This window comes from Bufo bufo, chromosome 3 (genome assembly GCF_905171765.1).
Source record: "Bufo bufo chromosome 3, aBufBuf1.1, whole genome shotgun sequence".
Lineage (NCBI taxonomy): Eukaryota > Metazoa > Chordata > Amphibia > Anura > Bufonidae > Bufo > Bufo bufo.
In genome coordinates this window covers 278340710-278353113 of record NC_053391.1, presented here as the reverse complement: position 1 = coordinate 278353113, position 12404 = coordinate 278340710, and the positions used below count along the sequence as shown (strand labels likewise).

Genomic DNA, 12404 nt, shown 5'->3' with positions numbered 1-12404 from the left:
GGAGGCTGAACGCTGCCAGACTGATGCATTCTGAGCGGATCCGCATCCACTCAGGATGCATTAGGGCTGGACGGATGCGTTCGGGGCCGCTTGTGAGACCCTTCAAACGGAGCTCACAAGCGGAGCCCCGAACGCTAGTGTGAAAGTAGCCTAAGGCCCCTTTCACACGGGCGTTGCGGGAAAATGTGCGGGTGCGTTGCGGGAACACCCGCGATTTTTCCGCGCGAGTGCAAAACATTGTAATGCGTTTTGCACTCGCGTGAGAAAAATCGCGCGTGTTTGGTACCCAAACCCGAACTTCTTCACAGAAGTTCGGGCTTGGGATCGGTGTTCTGTAAATAGTATTATTTTCCCTTATAACATGGTTATAAGGGAAAATAATAGCATTCTGAATACAGAATGCATAGTAAAACAGGGCTGGAGTGGGTTAAAAAAAATAAAAAATCATTTAACTCACCTTAATCCACTTGCTCGCGATGCCGGGCATCTCCGTCTGACTCTTTTACTGTATAGGACCTGTGGAGAGCATTAACTATAGTTTAAGGACCTGGGATGACGTCACTCTGGTCATCACATGGTACGTCACATGATCTTTTACCATGGTGAATCACCATGGTAAAAGATCATGTGACGTACCATGTGATGACCGGAGTGACGTCATCCCAGGTCCTTAAACTATAGTTAATGCTCTCCACAGGTCCTATACAGTAAAAGAGTCAGACGGAGATGCCGGCTACGCGAGCAAGTGGATAAAGGTGAGTTAAATGACTTTTTATTTTTTTTTAACCCCTCCAGCCCTGTTTTACTATGCATTCTGTATTCAGAATGCTATTATTTTCCCTTATAACCATGTTATAAGGGAAAATAATAAGGTTCGGGTCTCCATCCCGATCGTCTCCTAGCAACCGTGCGTGAAAATCGCACCGCATCCGCACTTGCTTGCGGATGCTTGCGATTTTCACGCAACCCCATTCATTTCTATGGGGCCTGCGTTACGTGAAAAACGCACAAAGAGGAGCATGCTGCGATTTTCACGCAACGCAAAAGTGATGCGTGAAAATCACCGCTCGTGTGCACAGCCCCATAGAAATGAATGGGTCAGTATTCAGTGCGGGTGCAATGCGTTCACCTCCCGCATCGCATCCGCGCGGAATACTCGCTCGTGTGAAAGGGGCCTAACTCACACATAAGCTGTCTTATACTAAGAATGTTCTTCACTGCCTATAACAACCAGTCAGAGCTCATATTAATGACCAGTAGCAAAATAGAAGCTGGGCTGTGATTAGTTGCTATATGCAACCTGATGAATATCCAGACTAACTGCCACAACAGCCAACAGACAATGGCTCCTGTAGATTGGCGGTTAGGTTTCTAAGAGTATGTTTTGGCAAATAATTTGACAGCGCGGAGTGAAAATTTCCACTCAAAAAATAGTCTGTCGTTCCCTGAGTCACAGGAGGCGGCTGTGCAAAATTTTGTGATTATAAATGCAACGGTACAGATTCCTTTAGCGGACATACATACACTCCTCTTTTTATATTAGGTCACTAAATAACACTATGGATGTCTTCAAAGCAACATTTTCTTGCCTAGATATTGTAAGTTTAACATTACTAATTGTGACACGTCGACAATGCACTTTTAGAATACCCCTATTGAGTATATCACAGCTTAGATTGTTGTGTTCTCGTTGTAAGCTTGAAAATGTATGACAAGAATGATACAAGTACCAGATAAAGATTCCACAACTGTTTCATTGTATAATTCCTTCAGTTTTGTGGCCATTACAAGTGTTAAAGTGCCTTAGCCCACAGTGGTGACACCTCTGATAGTAAAATGGTTCACAAATGTATGAAAAGTTCTGTTAGGTTTTTAATATACTCATCTTCTTTGCCAGTTTAGTTTTTCTCATTTCTTTACAGCTGATTCAGTCCATTACTGGATGTTCTGTCTCCCAGAATGTTGTCATTGCTATGTCTGGTATAGCCAAAGTTTTTGTAGGAGAGGTTGTAGAAGAAGGTAAGGTGGTCGTCTTGTTTTGAAAAGTTGCTTTCATACAAGTATCAGTACATATACAGTGCATTCAAATGGTCTTCTGACCCTTCAATTTTTCACATTTTATGTTGCAGCCTTGTTAAAATACAAAAAAAATCAAGCTTTTCACCATCATTCTGCTTTCAGTACCCTATAATAACAATGTGTAAAAAGAATGTTTGAAATCTTAGCTAATTTATTGAAAAGGAAAAATTAAAATATTGCATTGACAAAATTATTCAGACCCTTTAGTCAGTACTTAGTTGAAGCACCTTTGGCAGCAATTACAGCTTCCAAACTTCTTGGGTATAATACCACAAGGTTTGCACAATGGGATTTTTTTGCTATTCTTTTCTGCTGATCCTCTCTAGCTCTGTCTGGATGCGGACAGTCAGTGAACAGCCATTTTTATGTCGCAATTAATTTTAGATGTTTAATAAGTTCAAGTCAAGGCTCACAGAGTTGTCCCTAAACCACTTCTGTGTTGTCTTTGCTGTATGAGTAGGGTTACTGTCTTGTTGGAAGATGAATCATTGGCCCATTTTGAGGTCCAAAGCACTCTGGATCAGGTTTTCATAAAAAATATCTGTTATCCATATCTCTATTCAGTTTCCATCCACCCTGACCAGTCTCCCTGGCCAAGCTTCTGAAAAACACCCCCATTGCATGATGCTGCCACCACATGTTATTGGGTAGGTGATGAGAAGTGTCTGGTTTGCTCTAGAGAATACACTTTGTATTGAGGCCAAAAAGTTTAATATTGGTTTCATCAGAACAGAGAATCTTGTGTCTCACAGTTTAAGTCCTGTTAGGTGCTTTATTGCAAACTAGGCTTTTATGTGTCTTTTACTGAGGAGAAGGTTCTTTGTGGCCACACTGCCATGAAGCCCAAATTGGGTTCGGAGTGCTTCAGTGATTAACACTCTGAAAGTTTCACCCATCTGCACACTGGATCTTTGAAGCTCATCCAGGCTGACCAGTTGGTTCTTGATCATTTCTCCTACTAAGGCCCTACTCACTCTATTTTAATTAGGGGGAGGGCGAGCTAGCTCTAGGAACAGTCTTGGTTCTTCCAAGCAATAAAATGAAATAAAATGAGTCACTAGGTTTCAACGGTACTTGCGCTGCTGGTCTCCCGAAATGAAGTGGGTTCTTCACAAATGCAAAGTGTTAATATAGTGGGACCGCGCTGCTCCTTGTTCACACAAGGCGTTTTTCCAGGAATGCAGGTAATCACTTTCTCTGGCTCAAGACAGACACCCTTCAGTTGGATAGTGGTGTGCTTCAACCCAGATTGAAGCTCAGCAAATCTATGCTGGATCGTTAAAGGCTTTTCTGCAAGATGTCATAAATCACACAATAGTGAGAGTACCTATCTGGGCTGTGTGGAAAGAATACTATCATATTGATATGCTGAATAACCTTTTTACTTCTGTGAGTATAATAAACCAGAAAGTTTTAACTGTGCCGGAGGTACTCTCACTATTGTGTGATTTATGACATCTTGCAGAAAAGCCTTTAACGATCCAGCATAGATTTGCTGAGCTTCAATCTGGGTTGAAGCACACCACTATCCAACTGAAGGGTGTCTGTCTTGAGCCAGAGAAAGTGATTACCTGCATTCCTATAAAAACGCCTTGTGTGAACAAGGAGCAGCGCGGTCCCACTATATTAACACTTTGGTTCTTCCAAGCCTCTTTTATTTAAAGGTCACATTATTTTCAACGAACAGCATTACGCATTACAGATGCATTCCAAACATATCTGCGTGTACTATGTGTCTTTATACAGCATAAACCCTGTCTTCCAAATAAGAGGACTGTTCTTTGTTGTCTAACTTGTTTATTGGTATAGGTTTACGGAAAATAAATAGTTGAACCATACCTATATATAATAGTTTCACTGCCTAGATGGACGGTTAAAAATAACAAAATAAACCTTTATTGAAAACTCTTATACTAAAATCACTCAGCTTGTGTTGCCTTACTAAAGTCACCAAAAAGACAGGCAGATGAGGACTAATGTCTGACTTAGACTCTGGTATGTATTCAGTCTAGTCAGCACTGCTGGTCAAAGCAGGAGGTATGCTTATCGATTTTCGCAATACCTATTCTCTGCTTTGGCCAAGTTCCCATAAATAAATGGTACTATCACCAATAACTGGACATACAGAGATGTGTTCCATAGATTCACAACAGAGTCACACACTATTCGCCTAAAGTGGGTGTATAGTCCCACTATACCAGCGATATAACCGTATGGCTACTGTCACTCATGGCCAGGTGAAGGGATAACACGATTTCTGACCCCCAGATGTAGCTAGCAAGAGTTGAAGAGTGCTCAGGGTAAGCTAAGAAGTCCTGCACTAATGGAAGCTCTAACAGGCTATACTGCTGACCCTCAGAATTCTATCCCTACGCTCACTTCAATTCCACCGTTATCAGAGTGTGAAGCCCATTTTCTGCTCAACGCATTTCTGTGTCCCTTTTAACAGGGCACGTCATCAGGAGCAAAAGCAGACTTATAATATCTGACTGTAACAGATAGGAGCCGGCGGTGGACGCTGCACGTGTTAGAAGCAGCATCAGCGGCACTATAAAGGCTGTGAGCGCACCGCCGACTTCCGCTGGTTAAATAAGGAAGCCATGTAATTGGGAGGATAGGCGCTGTCTCCAACATCCAATCAAAGAGGGGGGAGTAATATATCGCGATCGCATATTATTAGTATGTATGCATTTATTCTCTAGAACATTGTTTCCCAACCAGTGTGCCTCCAGCTGTTGCAAAACTACAACTCCCAATATGCCCGGATAGCCTTTGGCTGTGCTGGCATGCTGGGAGTTGTAGTTTTGCAACAGCTGGAGGCACACTGGTTGGGAAACACTGCTCTAGAACAATATTAGCATGGGGGATCTTTACGCAGCTACAGAGCCTGCCAGGGGTACATTAACCCCTTAGGGACTTAGGGCGTACCGGTACGCCCTGTTTCCCGAGTCCTTAAGGACTCAGGACGTACCGGTACGTCCTAACTTTAAACAGACATTGCGGCACAGCGGGGGTTAATATGAACAGGATGCCCGCTGAAATCATTCAGCGGGCATCCTGTCACAACGCCGTATCGGCAGGTCAATTCAGACCTGTGGTTTGCGGCTTTTACCTGCGGCGGTGCCATCGGGTCCCCATGCGGCTGTAGGGGGGACCCGATGGCATGGAAGGCAGCGCGATGTCTAAGGAAGGCATCGCGCTGCCTTCCGGTGAAGAGCCTGTGAGATCCAGCCCCCTGGATCTCACAGGCCGGAAGCTGTACGAGTAATACACACAGTATTACTCATACAGCCAATGCATTCCAATACAGAAGTATTGGAATGCATTGTAAAGGATTAGACCCCCAAAAGTTCAAGTCCCAAATTGGGACAAAAAAAAAAGTGAAAAAAAAAGTTTCCCCCCAAATAAGTTTCAAGTAAAAATAAACAAAAACTTCATTTTCCAAATAAAGTGAAAATAAAATTGGTAAAAGATAGGGGAAAAAAAAGTATACATATTGGGTATCGCCGCGTCCGTATCGACCGGCTCTATAAACATATCACATGACCTAACCCCTCAGATGAACACCGTAAAAAATAAAAAAATAAAAACTGTGCTAAATAAACCATTTTTTGTCACCTTACATCCCAAAAAGTACAACAGCAAGCGATCAAAAAGGCGTTTGCCCACCAAAATAGTACCAACCGTCACCTCATCCTGCAAAAAATGAGCCCCTACCTGAGACAATCGCCCAAAAAATAAAAAAAACTATGGCTCAGAATATGGAGACACTAAAACATCATTTTTTTTGTTTTAAAAAAGCTGTTATTGTGTAAAACTTACATAAATAAAAAAAAGTATACATATTTGGTATTGCCGCGTTCGTATCGACTTTCTCTATAAAAATATCACATGACCCAACTCCTCAGATGAACACTGTAAAAAATTTAAAAATAAAAACTGCTAAATAAACCATTTTTTGTCACCTTACATCACAAAAAGCGTAATAGCAAGCGATCAAAAAGTCACACGCACCCCAAAATAGTGCCAATAAAACCGTCATCTCATCCTGCAAAAATCATACCCTCCCCAATGTAATCGCCCAAAAACTGAAAAAAATTATGGCTCTCAGACTATGGAACACTAAAACATAATTTTTTTTGCTTCAAAAATGAAATCATTGTGTAAAACGTACATAAATAAAAAAAAGTATACATATTAGGTATCGCCGCATCCGTGACAACCTGGTCTATAGAAATATCATATGATCTAACCTGTCAGATGAATGTTGTAAATAACAAAAAATAAAAACGGTGCCAAAACAGACATTTCTTGTTATCTTCCCTCACAAAAAGTGTAATATAGAGCAACCAAAAATCATATGTACCCTAAACGAGTGGCCATCATTACTTTAAGAAATGAAGGTCAGTCAGTTAGCCGAAAAATTGGGAAAACTTTGAAAGTAAGGGCTATTTGACCATGAAGGAGAGTGATGGGGTGCTGCGCCAGATGACCTGGCCTCCACAGTCACCGGACCTGAACCCAATCGAGATGGTTTGGGGTGAGCTAGACCGCAGAGTGAAGGCAAAAGGGCCAACAAGTGCTAAGCATCTCTGGGAACTCCTTCAAGACTGTTGGAAGACCATTTCAGGGGACTACCTCTTGAAGCTCATCAAGAGAATGCCAAGAGTGTGCAAAGCAGTAATCAAAGCAAAAGGTGGCTACTGCCACCCTATCCCGTAGTTTCTAAAATGGGGCCACTTTTCTGGAGTTTCTACTCTAGGGGGGCATCAGGGGGGCTTCAAATGGGACATGGTGTCAAAAAAACCAGTCCAGCAAAATCTGCCTTCCAAAAACCGTATGGCATTCCTTTCCTTCTGCGCCCTGCCGTGTGCCCGTACAGCTGTTTACGACCACATATGGGGTGTTTCTGTAAACTACCGAATCAGGGCCATACATATTGAGTTTTGTTTGGCTGTTAACCCTTGCTTTGTAAAAGTAAAAAAAATATTAAAATGGAAAATCTGCCAAAAAAGTGAAATTTAGAAATTGTATCTATTTTCCATTAATTCTTGTGGAACACCTAAAGGGTTAACGACATTTGTAAAATCAGTTTTGAATACCTTGAGGGGTGTAGTTTCTTAGATGGGGTCACTTTTATGGCGTTTCTACTCTAGGGGTGCATCAGGGGGGCTTCAAATGGGACATGGTGTCAAAAAAAAACAGTCCAGCAAAACCTGCCTTCCAATAACCATATGGCATTCCTTTCCTTCTGCACCCTGCCGTGTGCCCGTACAGCGGTTTACGACGACATAGTCGGTGTTTCTGTAAACTGCGTCTGCCCGCCCCTGCATCATTATCTACCAATTGCTTCCCGCAGCGGCCGACCTGGCTCCTCCTCGCTTGCTCCCATGGTGGAGTCTCCGCCCACCGACGTCTAACGTCTGAATCGGGTGACGCCCAGGCTGAGTTGAGCAGCGCAGTACAGCAGCGAGTGGCGGGAAAGTCAGTCAGAAGAACTTAGTCCCACACTCCGTCCGACTCCGACCCCTACAGAATTCACGACTGCGGAGAGAAGAGACCCTATATATCACAGCTGCCGGACGGGCAGCTATTAAAGGTGTAATGTCACTCTCTGCCTATCTTTATCAGATTACCCCAATTATATGTCTTCTGTCCAACTGGCTTGGCCCACTCAGTCCTTCCTGCCTGCCTGCCTGCAACTAGCTGCATGTTTAGCACTGCACATTGAAATAGCAACCAGCAGGCAGGCAGGGAATGAGCCATCATGAGTCCCTCCAGTCCCTCCCCCATGACATGACCAACAAGAAGGAATTACTGTATGGTGGTGGCAGGCAGGTCAGTGTCACACAGCTGCTGCCCCCATACTGTATGTAATGTCTCCTTTTGTGGCTGCTGCCCCCATACTGTAATGTCTCCTTGTGGCTGCGCTGCTGCCCCCATACTGTGTATGTAATGTCTCCTTTTGTGGCTGCTGCCTCCATACTGTAATGTCTCCTTGTGGCTGTGGCTGCGCTGCTGCCCCCATACTGTAATGTCTCCTTGTGGCTGCACTGCTGCCCCCATACTGTAATGTCTCCTTGTGGCTGCACTGCTGCCCCCATACTGTAATGTCTCCTTGTGGCTGCACTGCTGCCCCCACACTGTAATCAATCACCTGACATGAATTCGATTGAGCATGCATTTCACTTGCTGAAGACAAAAATGAAGGGAAAATGCCCCAAGAACAACCAGGAACTGAAGACAGTTGCAGTAGAGGTTTGGCAGAGCATCACCAGGGATGAAATCCAGCATGTGGTGATGTCTATGCATTCCAGACTTCAGGCTGTAATGGACTGCAAAGGATTTGCAACCAAGTATTAAAAAGTGAGTTTATGATCATTATTCTGTCCCATTACTTTTGGTCCCTTAACAAGTGGGAGACACATGTGCAAACTGTTGTAATTCCTACACCGTTCACCTGATTTGGATGTAAATACCCTCAAATTAAAGCTGACAGTCTGCAGTTAGAGCACATCTTGTTAGTTTCATTTCAAATCCATTGTGGTGGTGTATAGAGCCAAGAATTGTGTCGATGTCCCAATATTTATGGACCTGACTGTATTTATACATGGTTATTAGATCCCCCCTGACTCCTCTTTTTTCTAAAGTGAATAACCCTAATTTTGATAATCTTTCAGGGTACTGTAGTCCACCCATTCCAGTTATTACTTTAGTTGCCCTCCTCTGGATCCTCTCCAGCTCTGCTATATCTGTCTTGTTCACAGGAGCCCAGAACTGTACACAGTACTCCAATGGTGGTCTGACTAGTGATTTGAAGTGGCAGGACTATGTTCTCATCACAGGCATCTATGCCTCTTTTGATGCTACCCATTATCTTATAGGCCTTGGCAGCAGCTGCCTGACACTGGTTTCTACAGCTTAGTTTGCTGTTCACTAAAATTCCTAGGTCCTTTCCATGTCAGTGTTACCCACTGTTTTACCATTTAGTATGTACTGGTGACTTGCATTATTTCTTCATATGTGCATAACCTTATATTTGTCAGTGTTAAACCTCCTCTGCCACTTCTTTGCCCAAGCCTCCAATCTATCCAGATCCATCTGCAGCCGTATTGTGTCCCGTCCGCGTTAATTACTTTACACAGTTTAGTGTCATCTGCAAAAATTTATATTTTACTGTGCAAACCTTCTACAAGATCATTAATAATTATATTGAAGAGAATAGGACCCAAATACTGACCCCCTATGGTACCCCACTAGTGACAGTGACCCGATCTAAATGTGTACCTTTAATAACCACCCTCTGTTTTCTATCACTGAGCCAGTTACTTAACCACATGCAGACATTTTCCCCCATCCCAAGCATTCTCATTTTATATACTAACCTTTTATGTGGTTACAGTGTCAAATGCTTTGGAGAAGTCCAGATATACGACATCCATTGATTCGCCGCGGTCAAGTCTAGAACTTACCTCCTCATAGAAACTGTTTGACCTGACCGATCCCTCATGAAGCAATGCTGATATGACATTATTTGCTTATTTTCATTGAGGTACTCCAAGATATCATCTCTTAGAAAGCCTTCAGTTTACCCACGACATATGTTTAACCTACCGGCCTCTGTTTTTGGACCTTTTTTGAATATTGGCACCACATTTGCTATGAGTCAATCCTGTGGACCACTCCCTGTCAGTATAGAGTCCTTAAATATCAGAAATAAGGGTCTGACTGTGACATTACTTAATTCTCTTATTATATGGTGGTGTATGCCACCTGGTCTCAGCGACTGGTCTATTTTAATCTTTTTAAGACGCTGCTGTACTTCTTCCTGGGTCAGACAGGGCACTTTTAATGGGGAATTTACATGCATTTCATCTGACAGTCTATTTTCTTCAGTGAATACAGTGGAGAAAAAAAATATTTAATGGCTTTGCTTTCTCCTCGTTGCTCTCTGCAACTCCCCTCTCATTACTCTGTAAAGGTCCGACATCTTCAGATTTATACTTTTTACCATTTATATATCTAACAAGAAAACAACGTGTAATGCAATTTAACACCGTTAGATGGTGCTATAATCACACTAAACACTCTGAAATACCCTGACTCTGACAGACGCCACTACTAGAACCTTTAATCTTAGCAACCCATTTTGGTCAATGATGTGATCAAGCTTTTTCAAAGCGCTATCCTTGGAGACTGCTTGGCCTTTGCTGAGGTAGTCTATTTCTTTAGCATAACATTCACGTTGTATTGTGCGAATTATCATGTTGGACTTTTCCATATTTAATAGCGGTAAAGGCACGTTTGCAGTGATGTCAAGCTTTGCAGGGCTTCTGGCTCGCAGGTAATGTCGACTTGTAAGACTGCACTATATGTACTAGACAAGTTATAGCACGAACGAGTGACATCCACGTGGAGAACCTGTTGAAACTATGGTATGTGAGTTGGTGGTCCGAAGTCACTGTACGTAGAACAGATACTTCAGGTCGGATTTATTCATCGGCATCTGGGTCTACCAATTCAAACGTTTCGGATCCGATGCTGCAAGACGTTGAATGGTACAGGAATGCAGGGCCTGTAAACCATGTGTCCTTAAGGTGGCTCGGTGCGATGGATCTAGTCTCGTGATCTGCAAGATTATGGTGTGTAGGCACATAGTGCCACTGTTTAGGACAAGTGGATCTCCTGATCCTTAGCACCCAATAGCTCATAACGAACCCTATATGGCATCGTTCTTTGACATCAATGGTCTTTAGGTGTGCTATTGCTGCAATTGCCTTGACTAAAGCATCACAGAAGATATACAGTCTTTGCATCTTGACTTCAGTAGATGGCATGGAAGTATACGGTCGTGCCATTTGAAGGCTGGACAAAGCTTTGAGAGACTTCCTGCAACCTGTCCACAGGTCTTTTTTTCTCCGTAGGAAGCGAATCATCCCTATCAGACGTCTCTGTGGTGAAGTTTCTTAACATCATTTTACCTTGGATGGTAACAGGTGCTACGAATCCCAGAGGATCATATAAGCTGTTTATGGTGACAGGACTCCTCTGCTTGTGAAGGGCTTTTCTTCCTTGCTGATTTGGAAGGTGAATGTATCTACCTTTGAATCCCAGAGCAAATTGAGGCTCCGCTGCATGGGAAGGGAGTCTGTGCTAAGATCCAAGTCCTTTAGATCATTTGAATGGTCTTTGGGTGAGAAGGCCTCCATTAACTTACGGATGTTTGAGGCAATTTTGTGCAACCTCAAATTAGATAGAACGAGCATTTCTTGAGCTCTTTTTGGAAGACTGATTGCAGTGTTGTTCGTGGGTGTGGACCTGACATCCGACCCATACTTTGCTTCACCCTCTCAGGCTGAATCTCTGAGACCATAGATAGCTACTGCAGGAAAGGACTGTTTCTGAAGATGTGTACTCTAATACGGTACTCAACAATGTCTTCATTGGGGTCGTTGTTGCGGTACCAGAAGAACCTTTAAGTAGTTTTATGTTCTTTCTTGACAAGGAAGCGGTTGAATGTCTGTTGTACGATGGCAATACATGCTACAGAATATCTGTGGAAGCGGAGAAGTACGTCAAGAAGTCTGTTGTTGAGGTCTGGACAGTAAGACCTCGTTTAGCGAGACTCCTTCGCACTTGGCACTCGAGTCAAATACTACTCTTATCTGCCCTGTTTTTTTAGAATGATACACGCCGAATATGGGCAAGTACCAACACTCCTTGGATTCTTGGAGCACGGGTGCATTTCTGCATGGTTGTTCTGGAATATTCTTTCCATGAAGGTAAAGAAATGTTCTCTTGTCTCTGGTGTCCTCTGAAGTTTGTGTTTGAGGTAGGTAAATCGCCTGTAGATCAGTTCTTTGTTAGGTAAGCGTCATCTCCGGGGTTTAAATGGTAAAGGTGCGACCCAGCTATTTGACTTGTCTTTTACTATTCCTTGATCTATAATATCCAAGAACAGCCCGTCTTCTATGGACATTGCAACACTGTTGTCTTCTCTTGTCCTGTGGAAGACTGTGCACCCTAAGTGATCTTGCTCACCATCGCAGACATGGTCTTCATAGGAGGGATCTGCGAAAGGACAAGGCACATTAGCGCTGTATGGCCATTCTTTTATCAGGAAACTGATCTGTCATGGCTGACATACTGTTGACGGAGGTCTGCTTGTGTGCTCCTCCTAGACATACATCTCCTATGATGACCCATCCCAGGGCAAGTCTCTGGGCTTATGGAGCGTTTTGGGGACCGTTAATCTGTCCTCTAGCCTTATGAACTTTTAGCAAGTCTTACTCTTTGGAAGAGACAATCGAGGCTTTCCAGTATCA

General features: G+C 43.2%; 1 protein-coding gene across 1 annotated transcript in view; it reads left to right on the top strand.

Moving 5' to 3' along the window:
• Nucleotides 1-12404, top strand: part of TAF11 (TATA-box binding protein associated factor 11) — a 151792-nt gene that overhangs the window by 95730 nt on the left and 43658 nt on the right. Inside the window, exon 4 of the mRNA XM_040424153.1 lies at nucleotides 1923-2019. Within this exon, the coding sequence (XP_040280087.1) occupies nucleotides 1923-2019 (97 nt within the window). The remainder of the gene's footprint in view (nucleotides 1-1922; nucleotides 2020-12404) is intronic.